The following is a 17049-nucleotide window of genomic DNA, read 5'->3' as shown; positions in this document are numbered from 1 at the left end:
TCGCTGTGTATTTTTTAGATCTCAAACGTCTTTAGCGAGTGACATTCGTGCCTGCTGTTTTCATATAAATCCACTAGAGGCTGGTGTCAACTGACTGACTTACTGACTGACCAACCGACGATCACCCCACCCTCCCCCTTCCCTAAACCCAACCAATAGTGTTGGAATTGTTCTTCTCGGACTCGAACCCGTGGTCCGCTCCGCTCTGTGTCTCAAGTCTGCTGACGTACATGTCGAGCTAGTGGACAAACTGGAAACAGTGGGAATGCTGTCCATATGGAGGTAAGCGGTCAGCTGATAAATGAGAAAAGCAATGGCGTCATACCGCCCCGTAGCATTTGCTTTAAAGATGAAATGCAGCCATATGTAGCTCTGGCTACATAATTTGTGATTTCCAGAAATGTATAAAGGGCTACATTTTCAGAATGAACCTATGTTGGATTTAACCTTTTATATACTTCTCAGACACCGGCAGTTGTAATGGTCAGATGGCCGTCTTGCAGATTTTTGCTTAGAAAACAAACTAGTATTGTGCAGTAAAGATTTATGATTAGCTCACTGTGTGCTCATACTGGTAATATTAAACTTTATCTAGCATTTTAGCTGAAATGTCATGTTATTTTACAACTTCTACCTGAAAACTGTCTGAACTGATTTATCAGTGTTTTTGAAAAGGTTCTGTTCACACATCATGTCCATACCAGTAATGACCTCATGCATGAAAGGGGCTGCTGAGTCCTGTGGTTTTTCTGCTTTGCATTTGTTTTAGTTTTTCCAGAAATATAGCTAATATGAAATGCTTTTCAGCTTTGTTAAATTGCTCATTTTCAAACATTCTGTTCATAATCATTCATTCTGCTCTCACTCCATTTCTGGTTTGATGAGGTATCCATTAAATGTGATGTAAATATCCACATCGTCACTGTAGATGGCGTTTTCCCGCTCATGTTTGAAGAGCCGGACCCAGACCTCATCGCTCTCCTTCAGAGGCAGCATGACGCTCTGGCTCTGCATAATGGAGCGGTCACTGGGCTGTGCGTAAATGATGGCCTTCGCGTTGTCATTCTGCATGATGTGCAGGTACGTCTCCTTGAAGTTCCATGTGTGGATGTTCACATTAAAGAAGTAGATCCCTGCTATGTGGCAACGGAACTTGCCGGAAAACATGTTAAAGTGTTCGGGGGTGTTCACGAAGATGGTATCAAAGATCAGGGCCTGGTAGTGGTCGATGCTGTGAAGTGACTTCCTTCGGCCAACTGAGAAAGCAGAATGTTGGGATTTGCAAGCATCACCAGGAGCTCCGGCCTGACCTTTATCTCCTTTGGGGCCTTCAAAACCCTGTTGTCCTTGAGGGCCCTCAATCCCAGTCTTTCCAGGAGTTCCCCTTTCTCCACGGTCACCCTTGTCACCTTAAAGTGAGAACAATCAAACGTGTCAAAAAGCAGAAAGCTAGATAAATCAGGCTTTAGGTTATTGTTCACTGTAACTTCATTTACTGAGGGTTAGTAAGTTACCTAAGTTTTTGTACAAATTTATACAAAATATGATATTTATGAATTATTAATGCATTAAATAATGTTTTTAGAATTAAAACATTATTGAAAAATTATATATTAAAAACACTGAAACTCATAAAATGCTCAAACAAATTCTGGCAGAGAAAACAACCCCTCAAATCAGTTTCTAAAATGTTGAAAACTTTGACTCACATTTTTTTCTGTCTTTTGTTTTCTTTTGTCAACATATAATTTTCCCACTAATTGTGAGCTCAATTTCCAAACAGCACATTTCGTGCAGACTTCTGTGTATATATAACTAACACGTGTGCATGCGCAGACACATAAAACAACCCTCATATGGTTCCCGCCACATCAGCACCTTTCCTGCCAGGTTTGATACTTCCTGTCCACCAAGCAGGCCTCCAGTGGAGCAGAGAGGTGGAGCAAATGAGGTTAACTGAGGCTCAAGGACAGGAAGAGAGCAGCTGAAAACACATATTTACATCATCCAGCTGCATTTCCCTGTTGAATTACAGTCACGCTCAGTTTGCAGTTCAGATCCAACATCTTGCATGCAGCAATAGATTTGGAAATGGGAAAAACTGAAATCATCAAGGATGAAATCAAAAAGGATCCTTGGGGTCAATATTTGGTTACAGTGAGATGGACCTTGCTATATTATCTCACCTACGGATGCTTCAAAAGTTTAACTGTTGATTTTTTTCAACAGTTTCATTGAGAATTTAGGCTTTGATTTGAAAGCTATATAGATTTATTTGTGACTGACAGGCTTGTTAATTCATTAGCTGCATAATTCTTTTAGTTGTGTGGTGAAACACTCTTCGAAGACTTTCATCTACCTTTGAGAATGGTCATATTGATGTATGTGCGGACCTCAGGCATTGTAGGCATGCCTTCTCTTGTGGATGCAGAGTCATCTAGTGGGGGGAGGTGGTCACAGCATCGACGGCAGGGTGCTTGAGGTACAGAGACTACCAGATGCAGAAACAGACAGGCAAGCAGGAGGAACCCAAACATGGTGTGACCTGAGAAAATATGAAGTTACAGTCTTAGAGAGTCAAACTCAAATCCCTTCTGCAGCCTCCCAGTCAGTAAGGAAAAATCCTCATCATTCTGCTGACTGCTCAGTTATTTTCATCTACTTATTTACTTGTACAGCAATCACTCTCAAGTGCGCACCAAAAGCAGACCTGCAACCTGCATGAAGAGGAGGTCTCGGTACACTTTCAACAAACACTGGAGCGGTCCAATTGTGGTGAGAACTTGAACAGATGCTGCAAAAAGTACTTCACAATTTTGGACTAAACAAACTGCCGTAGTCAGATTCGTTGTGGATTATGGGATTATGGGATGCCTTATCTGTGCTTCATTTCAAGAGTTCACACTTAGCTTAAGATTGGTTATAAAGTTTGTTTAGCATTCTGTCCTGGGAGCGAGCCCTGAGCTTTTAAGATCCTCGAGACTGGGGCTCCCCCCATTTGCAGAGCGAGAGGGGAGTTTGAGCTCAGGTAGATCTCGAACTCCCCTGATGTTTGAAGCTAATGTGCAATTAGAGATTGCTGTGAAGAGATAACTACTTACTAGGAGCAAGTCTATAGTTCCAATTTGGCTTAGTCTATTAACTTAAGTTGTATGTTTTTGGATGATAGGAGGAAACCGGGGGACCCGGGGGAATCCAACACGAGCACAGGGAGAACATGTGAACTCCTCACAGAAACGTCGATTGGCCTGGTAAGGACTAGAACCGATGACGTTCTTGCTGTGAGGCAACAGTGCTAACCACTGGGCCACCATGCTGCCCATCTAGGAAGTAGAGTAGGGGAGGAAGGGGGGATTCTTCAAAACGAAGATGACTAATGCGAGACCAGCCGTAAGCAATCATAACACGTGATCGGTCAGGCTAGTTGGTTTGGTGTGTTCCACATGTCGACTCTTGCCAGGTTAACATCAGAGCTTGTTGGTCCAATTTAGCATGTAGAATCGGCGTAGACTAAAGAGAACACTCTGACTGGTTATTCAGCAACAAATCCGAGTGTGAGTGTGAGGTAGTTAAGTGAAGTGGCAACTAAACATTCAAGTCAAGAATCACAAAGATGCTGGCTGCAATTTCGTTACATTTCTCAAATGTTTACAAATGATATAGATTATTAGATTATCAGACATGTATTCAGAAGTGAATCTCTTCGTGGTGAGTGAGAATTGCTGTGATTATGGTACTAAATGCTGCTTTGTTTATGTATTGTCTGTGCGATTCCTAAGTTCACAGACAAAAATAGCTCTCATAAAGCACATGAAATATTATAGTAAATTGAATCCGTGTCAGTTCAGTTTTCAGTGTTAAAGTTCAGTTCAGTTTAGCTCAGTTCAGTTTTGTTTATTAATCACTACTGAGGGTTCAAACATTAAAGGGCAAATCCATCGATGCGCAGCTCTACAGATCCCGAACCATGCAAGCCAGTGGCGACAGCGGCGAGGAAAAAACTTCACCAATTGGCGAAAGTGAAGAATTAAAAAACCTCGAGAGAAACCAGGCTCAGTTGGGCACAACCATTTCTCCACTGGCCAAACATCTTGTGCAGAGCTGCAGTCCAAGTGCCGGAGGCTGGAAGCTGGACCTTAGCGAAGACTCGTCTGTCCCTGGAGCATCACAGGAACAGTCTCATGCTCTCCACTCCTCCATGACCACCACAGCAGCTGCTCAGGATACGGCCTGGTCTAGGATATGGAAAACTTGGGATCATCTCGACACTAGTCTTGGATCGAATCAGCGGCGCTGCATAGTTTGAGGGCCAGGGATGAGTATCCCCAGGTGGAAATAGAGAATAAAGAAAATAATTAGCATAGCTGCTGTTCATAGTGTATATAAACTAGATGCAAAAACCTGTGTGGAGCACATTCATGTATCATACCGCTAAGAGATGCGATGAGTGTATGCTTTACTAAAAAGATAGGTCTTTAATCTAGTTTTGAATTGGGAGAGTGTGTCTGAGCCATTTTAGTAGCCATAAATGAGAAGGCTTGACCTCCTTTACTCGACTTTGCTATTCTAGGTACTACTAGAAGCCCTGAGTTTTGAGATCTTTAAGAGCGGGTTGAGATCTTAAAGAGCAGGTTGATCTTAAAGAGCGGGTTGACAACAGAGTTGGGTTTCGTTGGTGCTATTTGTTTGGTGTTTCCCAGGTTCGAGTCGCTTTCTGTGTGTCCAAAACCAAAAGATTCAGTAAAAGCACCGCGATGTGTGTACGTCTCCATTTACACTTTGTTCAGAGTGAGGTACAAACTATATAATATACGATAAGGATGCACAATATGTCAGTGGCCATATCGATATCGGCCAACAAATGCTATTTTTAATGTTATCGGTTCAATATCAAAATTAGGCTGATATCTTTAAGCCGATAGTTTACATAATGGTACAGAACTACCTGTCTATATAATCACCTTGCAGTTTTGATTTTATTTTATTTTTTATTTTTTTTGATTTTTGCTACAGACTTTCAGTTCATAAGATTAGTTCAAACTTTTATGAAGTTTTTAAAATAAAACCAGCTGGTGACTCTATAAAAATATAACATTATGAAATATTTATATTTACTGGCTAATATATTGGTTATTAGCCTCCAAATCTTGAGAGTTATTGGATATCGGCCAATAAATCCATATTGGTGGATCCCTAATATATGATGACCAGAGATACAGTCAGCGCAGTCTTCTCTCCATCATACTTAAGCGTCATGTTGTCTGCTGGCTTTTCCTTTACTTCTGTGAATTAAAAAAAAAGCGGTTTAGAAAATGTTAAATTACACATCTGATCAACAAGTGATGGATGTTGTCACAACTGTAATTTGGTTAATTTCAACTGGACCAGAGCAATTAGTGTGATGTAAAAAGGACCTTAATGGCAGAAAAATGTTACAATGTATCAATTCTTGCCATTAGACCAAATGAAACGAAGCAGAAGTGTGAAACTAGGCATGGGTCGATAACCATTTTCAAGGTATAACGCTGTTTGGAAAAGTCAAGGTTTTAAAACCGCCAACATTTTCTGCTGTACCATTCCTGAAGTATGTGTAAGATTATTTAATTTACATTTTTATTTTGATTTGTTTTTTAAGACAATAGTGTCTCCAGCAGAAAAGATATCCAAAGATGCCGTTTTAAACTTGTGTTTTTGAAACAAATGAAGACAGCAGAAGTCAATGATTCATTTTAATTATTTAGCCTGACATGTTTACTGCTTTACTGTTTTCCTGCATGTATTTAGGTCTTTCTACACAAACAACTGAAAGTTCTGTGTTTTTGACAATATTGCAGGTTCCCTAAATGCTGACTGGAATTATTAGATAAACAAAACTTTTTTTATGAATATTTAATGATATAACTTCTTTTAATATACTTGTGCAATAAACAGTAGTTTATAGGTCTATTTCCTTTTTTTAAAAGAATTATTAGATTTATAGGTATGCATTTTAACTTCTTCAATTACACATCTGATCAACAAGTGATGGATGTTGTCACAACTGTATTTTGGTTAATTTCAACTGGACCAGAGCAATTAGTGTGATGTAAAAAGGACCTTAATGGCTTATGCATCATGTACTCCAAATCTTTCTCTTAATTAAGACATGTTGAATTCTTCTTTCATCATTTGTAGTGTTTCCAAATTGCATTGTTTGTAATTTTTCTTACCAGTTTTTATATCAATGTTATATTATTTTCTGTAAAGCTCCTTCTGGCCATGACATGTCCACACTAAATGGTTAAAAAAAGATGTGTTTAAGGTATTGTATGCAGCATGCTTAATTTATTCTTTTAGGTGAGGAGAGATCTCCACTTAAGGTTCATACTGCATTATAAAGCGTGAAGCATCAGAATCGATGCTCAGTATTGGCAATCACAATGACAAAGAATCGTTACTCGGTATCGGCTGCAAAAATCCTGATCGGAGCATCTCTAGAAAAAAGTTTTGGTTTTTTACCCAGACATGGAAAAAGAATAATATTTTAGAGCAGTAATCACAATACCGGAAACCGTGATATTTTTTTCCAAGGTTATCATACCGTCAGAATCCTATTCCAGCCTATGCCTATGTGAAACCTCTGTTAATTTCAGTTGATCTGCTTGATCATGACTTGTGCTCAGAGTGATACATGTTAGCCTTTTCTTTTCATTTTGTTTTTCAGTAGATTCATAAAATACAGGTCAATGGCTACAGACACTTTAAGATTTAAAAAAGCACATAAAGCCAAAACTGGTCAGTATCTAGGGTTTTCACGATACCATAAATTTAGGCCACGATACTGTACCAGCTAAAGTATCATGATACCAAGTAGTATCATGGTACTGTATTAATTTAGAACTCAAATCTACGAAATAAAGCAAATTGTCCGAAATACTAAAATACCAGCCTGATCTCATGAGAAAACGTAAGTATTTTACATTTTGTCAGTTTAGTGGCTAATTCATACGATTTCGTACGAGAAAATGTACGTTTTTAAAAAGGAGGCGTGGCACCCAACCGTCACTGGGTGATGAGCAAATCCTACTAAATTGTACGATTTAGATCGTAGGAATTGATACGAATTGGCCACTAAATCAAAGTTACGAATTGCCGTGAGATTGTGTTGATAATACTTATAATTAAATTGTGAATATTTCACTTTTGTTTAACAGGTTGTTTGGGCCGTGGAAAAATAGCGGCTTTTAACGCACGTCACTTCACCTCCAATATTATTTGTTTTTTTGTTTATTTTGTAGATAACTGACTAACTAAAAATACATTAAAATTAAGATGCAAATTATCGAAATCGAAATTTTGTTAAAAGAAGAGATTTTTTTCCAACAAAATATGAAGTGAAAATTTAGTTTTTCTTCTTGTTTCCTAATGCTATTTTTGTTTTTTTCTCATCTGTTGTATTTTTTCAGTCTTATCAGGTAAGAATCCAACGTAATTCCAAATTTCACTTTAGTGAGTTGTTCTTTTTAAGAGATTGTCACGGTCATTGTAGCTAAATCATTTTCACAGAAACAAAAATGTATTGATTCAGATGTGTATTTGAAGCATCAGAAAACACGGCACAAATTCTACACAGTTTTGCAGCCTTAATGCAGACTATTAAAATAAAATAAAGTGGTCTTGATTATTTGTTGGCAGAAATGTGTGAGCATTTTAGTGACTTTTCCACATGCAACATTAACTATTTTAGAACCGTTAATGACAATACTAACATTTACAAACTACAGAGGCACCACCAGTATTTTGGTGCCATAGTATCGATGTGCTGCCGAAGTACCGGTAAACTGTGCAACCCTAGTATCTATTACAAAGGCCTAAATCGAATTTTATTGGCAAGATTGCAAACAATTCTTCGTTTAAGAACTGTTCACTGAAAAGTAATATTATTTAAACAAAGGCTATCTTTATGGAATTTCTATAAAAACCTCCTTTTTTTGAAAGATTGGTTTATTTCATGCATTTCAGTCACTCTCTACAGTCACTCTCCACACACTGTTATTCTTCCGCAACTGTGATACTGTGGAAGCACCTCTGTATTTATCACTGGGATCATTAAGGTAGACTGTATTAGCGTAATCTTGGAAAATAGAAAGTTTCTGGATAATGTTAAGAGTGGAATGCAGCCTGACAAATGTAGGCCCCCTCAGGACACGGATTAATGTTTCTGTTGGTCTGAGTCCAACTAGCACACAGGACTACAGCTAAACTAACAGAGTTCAGTCCATATGTCTCTCCACTTGACAGAATCCAGTTCTTATATGACAGTTATGTCTCATGAGAATGAACAGATATCTCAAAGTGTTCTGATCTTAATCTTCACTGTTAAAATAATATCTCCTTTGCCAGCCTAATGTATGGATATTAACCATCACTGTCTTTAAAAAGTGTAAACAGTGTTATGTTTCCATGCAGTCATATAGTGCTATTATTTAAATCAATCATGATTATGCTATAATCTTTTTCAGATGAACATCCCAAAACAATGAAAACTTGGCTGCTTGTTTTATATGCAGGTCAAACATTTCTTGTTCATGGCCAGGAAAACTGCAAGTGGACCTTAAATCGCAGCTTTAATCAGTGGATATAAAACATCATATTACAATTGCATTCCCTGTCAGTAAAAGACATACAATTGACCAGCAAACATAAAAACAACGGCTTTTCATTTAGTTTTACTTAGGTTTGAGGTCTGTAATTTTTTATTTATACATTAATTTATACTTTTATTCTGCTATGATGCATTAGGTTGATCAAAACAGTGTGGACGTGTCTATTTTTTAAATAAAGAATTTTGAAATGTATGTGGCCTCAAAGAACATTAAGCAGCAACTGTTTCTAAAACTCACAGACTGAAGAATGATGACTGAAAATTCAGCTTCGACAAATATTTTTCCCTTTAAGATGTATTCAAAAATATTTTAAACTGTAATATTTTCTATATTATGCTTTGAACTGTTGTAGTGTAGCAAATTTGACAGCTCAAATTCACAATGCATTCAGTCATGTTCAACAAAGTCGTATTCAAAGCTAGAATCAGAAGCACATGTTGATCATCTCAGTTTCCCCATTCTTGATAGAATAGATCAAGATCTAAAGCTTTGTAAATCTCACTTGAAAATCAGAACAACAACTGGAAGAATGTACTGTAACTCAAAGCCTATTTTGTACTGAAATTTGGAATGAGCTGAAGGATTTAGGATCTTGTGGTAGGCTCTTTGTTACATCAGATTATAATAACGCTGCTGAGACTTTTGTACACACAATAAGTGCACACTGCACCAGATGCACAGACAGCCACCAAATTACAGCATGTATTTCTCAGACAATCCTTCATACCAACAAGCACAAATTTAACATGTTTAATCTGTAAATAAAATTCGCTTTCACAGACGCTATAGCAGACACGTATGATGTTGACTGGTCTGATAAAGCTTGATAAACTATCTATTTGGCTTTTACCCATTGAGACCCATGAGTAATTGATGCATCCAAGTAGTTAAAAGTAAGATTCAAGAGTTTTATATATATATATATATATATATATATATATATATATATATATATATATATATATATATATATATATATATATATATATATATATATATATATATATATATATATATATGGTGACATACTAAGTTTTAAATATATACCTAAGCTTGACAGAGATCAAAAAAGCATATGAAATTAAAGGGATAGTTCACTCAAAAATGAATTTTCTGTCATTTACTCAACCTTCATTGTTTCAATTCTGTTAAACACAAAAAGAAGATATTTTGAACAATGTAGAGGGAAAAACAGCCATACTATGGCTTTCACAGTATTATTTTGTTCCTACTATGAATGTCAATTTCTGCTTTTTCCCAACATTCTTGAGGATTTCTTGTTTTGTTCAAAAGGAGAAAGAAATTTATAAAATGACCACCAAATGCACAGACAACTACCAAATTACAGCATGAAAAAACGTAAAATCACGGACGTTAAATTACAGACATTGAGCTTAAAATAACAGATGGCAAATTACAGAAATTTACAGGAAATTTAAATCTAAGGAAATTTTTGTAATTTAACGTCCGCTATTTTACAGTAAATTTCTGTAATTTAACACCCATTATTTTACTTTATTTTCTGCGACCGCAGATGGGAAAACATACTGATAAAATAACATGCTGTGAAAATTCTCTTGCTCAGTTAAACATAACTTGGGAAATATTTAAAAAAGAAAAGAAAATTTAAAGGGGGCTAATAATTCTGACTTCAACTGTATGTATATATATATATATATATATATATATATATATATATATATATATATATATATATATATATATATATATATATATATATATATATATATATATATATATATATATATATATATACTGTAAGAAATGCTGGGTTCCACAGAATTGCTTCATGTTGTCCCAACACAAAATGATTAAGTTAACTAAAGAATCCACTTAAAAATTTAAGTGGATTGAATATAAAAAATGTTGTCCCCAAAATCTCAAGAATTGTATTGACTTTAAAATAGTTGTGTATATATATACATATATATATATTATATATATATATATATATACACACACACACACACACACAAGTGTACACAATTTTGGAGAACTAAAAATAAGTAAAAAAGGAATTAATGAATACTTCAGGGGTGGATTTGCCACGTGTGCATCATAATAAAAGATGCACGATATAATAGACCAGGCTAAAGACGGAAAGAGCATATTCATAAAACACCAGCATCAAATAACAACATCTGTATCTTTCACAAAAAGACTTGTCTAACATTTAACATTCAGTACGCCAGTCAGAATCACTTGTTATAATCATATAGCCTGCAGCCTCCTAATTAAAAACATGCTAACATGAAGTCTGTTTTCCCAAATGACTGTACTGTAAAAGTGCAGGCGTGTGAATCATCAACTGTGGATCTGAGCCGTGGCAGAGCATGAACGCTTTGCACATGTTCTCTTGTCTCCAGCTGTCCATGTGCTGGCAAGATGTACTTTTCTGAGCACTGTAACTAACAGATCACCTAAATGAGGCTGCACAGTTTGATCACAAACTAATTTTCCATTATAAAAAGCCGAAATGAACAACTATAAACACAATTTCCTGTTGGTGATATTATATGCGCATGTGTGTGTTGTGTGTGTGCAAGCAAGACTTACAGTACTTGTAGATGTGTTTCCTGCTGCAGTCTTGGACAGTGAGCTGAGCAGAGAAGAAGGAGAAAAGAAAAGGGAAAAATCTTCGGTCAGCTTATTTCTCCCTCCCTCCCTCCTTCTCTCTTTCTCCCTCCCTTTCTTGCTTTCTAATTCACCCTCAGCGTCCCACGCATTGAGTCTCCCAGCTGAGAGAACTTTCCTATTTATTGTACTCTTCCTCCTATTTTGCTTTTCTCTGAAATGTATTGACAATCGGTTTAGACATAAGAAAGATTGACTTTAGTCTCCATGAATGATTTTTGACTGCATTGCGAAGTAGAATTTTCTTTTTTAAGGTTTTTCGCTTCTAGAAAGTGGTGAACGATGTGAAATTCTGCATGACTTGTAAACATAAACATTTATAGACCCACACACAATCAAACCCACACAGAAACTCTATACATGCTTCATGTTAGCATTATGTGGTTTGGTACGTGAATAACTCAGACTTTGGTCTTCAGAGAGCCATGTTTATCTTACACAAAGGAATTTCAGGAAAATAGTCAGCAAAACTTACTGCTGGAATTTTTGAAGGGCATAAAGATGTTTTTCTATCATGGTGGAGACTTAACATGGTGTTTTCGAGGATCTAACCCTAAACTAAATTTATTGATCAGCCTTTTTGCATTAAATTTTCATTTAGACATTGATATTTAAAGGGATAGTTCCCCTAAAATGACAATTCACTGTTTACTCACCCTCATGGTTATAAAGCTTTAAGTGTTTCTTTCTTCTGTTGAACACAAAGGAATACATTTTGAAGAAAGCTTACAACGTGGAACCATTCACATCCATAGTAGGAAAAATAATCACCATGTCAATGGATGCAGGTTTTCAGTTTGCTTTTAAATATAAAAAAAAACCCCTCAGATTTGGAACAAGTGAAGGGTAAGTGAATTTTATGGGCAATTATTCTTTTAAAGCTGCTGTCTGTATAAGTTTATGCTCCTTGTCGCCATCTTATGGTGGCTAAGAGAGCTTAACGTGCTGCAATTTAAAGGGTCACGAAACACCAAAACACTTTTTTTGAGATGTAGACAGTCATATATGTGTCCCACGCTGCTAAAAACACTATTAGGACACATATTTCACAAAAAAGTGAAAATTGGTTGTTTTTGCGTTATTTCGAGCAAATTCATTCTTCCGGTTTGAAAAGAAATTTTGAAGCCACGTCACGGCGATTAGATCCTTGCATGAATTCCAGCTTGTAGACTGGATGTCTGTACCGGCAGGTACAAAGTGACATCTTTGAGCTTTCAGCATTATTTCATAAGAAAGACTTCCAAGTCTTTCCAGACCGCCAATCAGCGCACTCTATTGTGAATGAGGTTCAACTTCATTAATATGCATGATAGCTTCAAAGACTGTTTTTACCTGTTACAATGTTCAGATGGCAGAGAGACGCCACATTGTGTTGCCAACCATAATTAAAACAAGTGGAAGAAGGAGAATTGTTTGGAGACATGGGTTGTCAGTGTTGTGTTTACAAATGTGCTACAACGAAGGTTTTGTTTTCAATTTTCCCGCTATGAGAGCACATATACATATATATATATATATATATATATATATATAGATAGATAGATAGATAGATAGATAGATAGATAGATATATCTATCTATCTATCTATCTATCTATCTATCTATCTATCTATCTATCTATCTATCTATCTATCTATCTATCTATCTATCTATCTATCTATCTATCTATCTATCTATCTATCTATCTATCTATCTATCTATCTATCTATCTATCTATCTATCTATCGATATAGATATAGATATAGATATAGATATAGATATAGATATAGATATAGATATAGATATAGATATCTATCTATCTATCTGTGTATGTGTGTATATATGTATATATATGTATATATACCCATACACCCAATTATTTCCCAGTGACGGGTTGCAGCTGGAAGGGCATCCGCTGCGTAAAACATATGCTGAATAAGATTGCGGTTCATTCCGCTGTGGCTACCCCAGATTAATAAAGGGACTAAGCCGAAAAGAAACTGAATAAATGAATAAATATACCCAATTATTTGATGAATGGGTAAATTATTCTTTTAACAAAGCTTTATTGCACTTACCTTCATCTTTATTCTCTTTCCTCAGCAGAGTATGAGAGGTATGTTGTCTTAGGCAGGGTTCTTTATTTATTTATTTTTTTCACTTTCTCTTCATCTTTTCTCCCCTTGGCATTATTGAAAGGTGTTGATAGAAACATAATGTCTATCCCATTATACAAAACTAGAGATGATGAATTACACTATAAGCTATACTTGTAAATTGAAAAAATAATAATAATTATAATTATAGATTTCCAGATATAGATTTTCAGAACTATTTTCTGAAAATAAAAAATGTAGTGTTTTTATAATAATAATAATAATAATAATAATAATAATAATAATAATAATAATAATAATAGTAATATTTACATAATCATTTACTTTTTTGGAGCGTGGTTTACATTGCCTTGTACATATTCTAAGTAAATTGTGCGTATTAAGTGTATCTGTGTATTATATCTGGTTAGAGTATAGAAGTCAGAGCTTGACACATGATGGTCAATACTGCATTTATACGGCATTTTAGGTTATGCACAAATGCAGCATCTGTGTAATAAAAGAAGGACTTTTGAGGTTCTGTAAACATTAAATTTAATGCACACCCTTCTTGCAATACACAGTCATCTGTTTTACATTAGCACGTCTGGGTCACTGGATGAATTCCTATTACTTATGTAATAGTAACCACCTCATTCTCTCCACATGGAAAGAAAATTAGGGTCTGTCATTGACCTATGATTGACAAAAGGCTGATTTTTGTCCTGTACTTAACCCGTGCTTATTCCTCTCCATCTGCTTCCTCATTTTCCTCTCAATTGTTGTCCAACATTCTCCTCTGCGGTTTTGCACACATAATTATTTTCCATGAGCATCAGGACTTGTGAGAACGATTTTTACGAAGCTTGTATTTTGGGGGGTAACAACCATCTGTAGCATCTGAATATAAATGAAATAGTTTCAACCATTCCAATCTCGTATGGATTTATTCAGTGGAACACAAGTATAGGTAATATGCACAGAATTCAAGCTGTTGTTTACCCTAAACCTCTTTACAACAAAACTCTGTAAAGCAGTTTTAAAAATTGTGTGTTGGGAAAATTTTTACTGTACAATGATCCTAATGTTTACTGTAAAGACTTTATTGTAATGCTTTGTTTATATCCACGTTAAAACCTATTTTACCCCTTTTTCAAGATTTAAGATAAGTGTGTCTCCAGAATGTGTCTATGAAGTTTCAGCTCAAAACACCCTTCATATTATTTATTATACCTTCCAAAATATTGGATTTTCTGCTCTGAACACAATGTAGCTGTTTTTGTTGCCTGTGCCTTTAATGCTATTTCTCCCTGCCCACCATGCCTGTCAGAGTATGCCTCAATCTCCGCCTCGGCTGTGTCAGATAAACAGCACAGTGACAGACATGAAGGAAGCAGATCTCACTTAATGTTTGAGAAATACTATAGTAAGAACTATCTTGATGATTATTTGATGTATCTGTTGTGGAGTTAACTCAAGCCTTTCTGCAATGATGAGTCACACACAATGTCGTTACAAAGTACGGCAAATGTGACCGGATCCACATTAATATCCACTATATGGATATCCATTACGTTAATGTACAAAATAAACCTGATGTAACGTCCACAAACCAAGATTGAAGCGGCTTCTTTTATAATTGAACTGACATGTGGCTGTGGTGATAAAATTGCTGTAATTTATTACAGACATGCACTGTTTTAAAAACGTTTTTAAACTTGTAAAACTCATTCTTGATCATTCAAGATCATTCTTGGTCTTGTTGATATGATTATACGCATATATTAATTCGGTGGGCAGAAAAACCACACTTTACCGTCACGTTACGGTGGGCCTGAAAATGGGAGGGATTTGGATCCTATTTTAACGTCAGGAAATTTAATACTAATTTTATATCACCCCAGTATGACAGCGGACACACTATACCTACACACAGTTCTGTCCAAACAGCTTACAAAAGATTACAAAAGTTGTCTCACCAACAACATTGCATTAATAAAATGCAAAAGATATATATAAATATGTAATATTATTTCTAGATTTATAAATATATATTTATATATTTATACATTTTTTTGCTTTGTTTGTTTCATCTCAGAAAATGAAATTCATGTAAATAGGCCTACATAATGAGTAATATAGATACATACACAAACAACAACACTTTATTTCAAATACCAAAGAAGAAATGTCAGACATGCACAATTATACACTAAATAAATAGATAATAAGATTAAATATCACATACACATAAACTGCATAAAGATACTAGTATTCATCTTAAAGTATTTAAAGTAATTTAAAGGCTTAGGTTAATTAGGTTAACTAGGCAAGTTAGATCATTTGACAACACTCTTTGTTCTGTTGCCAAAATAAAACAATATTATAACCTTAAAAATATATATTTTTAAAAGTGTAACAGCTGCTTTCATTCCAGCTAAACTAAAAGAAATAAAACTTTCTCCAGAAGATAAAATAATAATAGGAATAAATAACTTTTTCCATTCAGAAATTCATGTAGAATTCAAAAACCCATGCGCAATAATGGGGGAGTTGCTGACTTAAATCAACTGGCCAGTAGAGTTGCAGAGGCTACACACTATAATAAAAATGGCATTATTTCATTCCATTACAGTACATTATTTTGACTATTATATTTAACTGTTTACTTTATGAAGGAAATCCAGTTGAATGTGATTAACTGTCATTAGAAGAGTAAAAAATAGACATGCGGAAACAATTTTAAACCCTTTTTACACCTGTATTTACTATTTAGTGTCTTCATCTTGTGATCAGATCTATGAAAATGCGGGTGTAAAACAGGGCAGGCCTTAAAATCTTCAGAAATCATTATAATATGTTGATTTGCTGCCCAAGAAACATTTTAAATGTTATCATTTTGAAATCGTGTAGCATAGTATTTTTGTGGAAACCACAACACTTTTGTTTTTCAGTACTCTTTTAATTGATAAAACAAAAGCAATATTTTATGTTTGAATACTGTTATATTTTTCACTCCTTCCTGCTTAAAATAAAGTTGAAATCAGAGTTATTAGCCCCCCTTTGATTTTTTTTCTTTTCTTTTTTTTAATATTTCCCGAATGATGTTTAACAGAGCAAGGAAATTTTCACAGTATGTCTGGTAATATTTTTTCTTCTGGAGAAAGTCTTATTTGTTTTATTTTGGCAAGAATAAAAGCAGTTTTTAATTTTTTTAAAACCATTTTAAGGTCAAAATTATTAGCCCCTTTAAGCTTTGTTTTTTTTTTTTGATTGTCTACAGAACAAACCATCGTTATACCATAACTTAATAGTTAACCTAATTAACTTAGTTAAGCCTTTAAATGTCACTTTAAGCTGTATAGAAGAGTCTTAAAAATAACTAGTAAAATACTATGTGCTGTCATGCATGACAAAGATAAAATAAATCAGTTATTAGAAATGAGCTACTAAAATTATTATGTTTAGAAATGTGATGAAGAAATCTTCTCTCCGTTAAACAGAAACTGGGGAAAAAATAAACGGGGGCTAATAATTCAGGGGGGTTAATAATTCTTACTTCAACTGTATCTCCGTCTTTATTATACAATTGTGAGAACACTACTGCCCCCTGGTGGCGAAATCATCAATTATACCCAATTTAAAGATTAAAGATGGTCGTGCATATCTGAGCAC

General features: G+C 35.1%; 1 protein-coding gene across 1 annotated transcript; it reads right to left on the bottom strand.

The window, feature by feature from the left end:
• Positions 1 to 211: 211 nt before the first annotated feature.
• Positions 212 to 11272, bottom strand: c1qtnf6a (C1q and TNF related 6a). Its single transcript, XM_056450953.1, has 3 exons — positions 11223 to 11272; positions 2360 to 2545; positions 212 to 1409 (listed from the first exon to the last, which is right to left on the bottom strand). Exons 2-3 carry the CDS (start codon positions 2535 to 2537, stop codon positions 862 to 864), a joined length of 726 nt encoding a protein of 241 aa, XP_056306928.1. The 5' UTR covers positions 2538 to 2545; positions 11223 to 11272; the 3' UTR covers positions 212 to 861.
• Positions 11273 to 17049: the final 5777 nt, after the last annotated feature.

This window comes from Danio aesculapii, chromosome 3 (genome assembly GCF_903798145.1).
Source record: "Danio aesculapii chromosome 3, fDanAes4.1, whole genome shotgun sequence".
Classification (NCBI taxonomy): Eukaryota; Metazoa; Chordata; class Actinopteri; order Cypriniformes; family Danionidae; genus Danio; species Danio aesculapii.
Note: the sequence above shows the minus strand (reverse complement) of the source record. Positions and strands in the feature narration are given on the sequence as shown.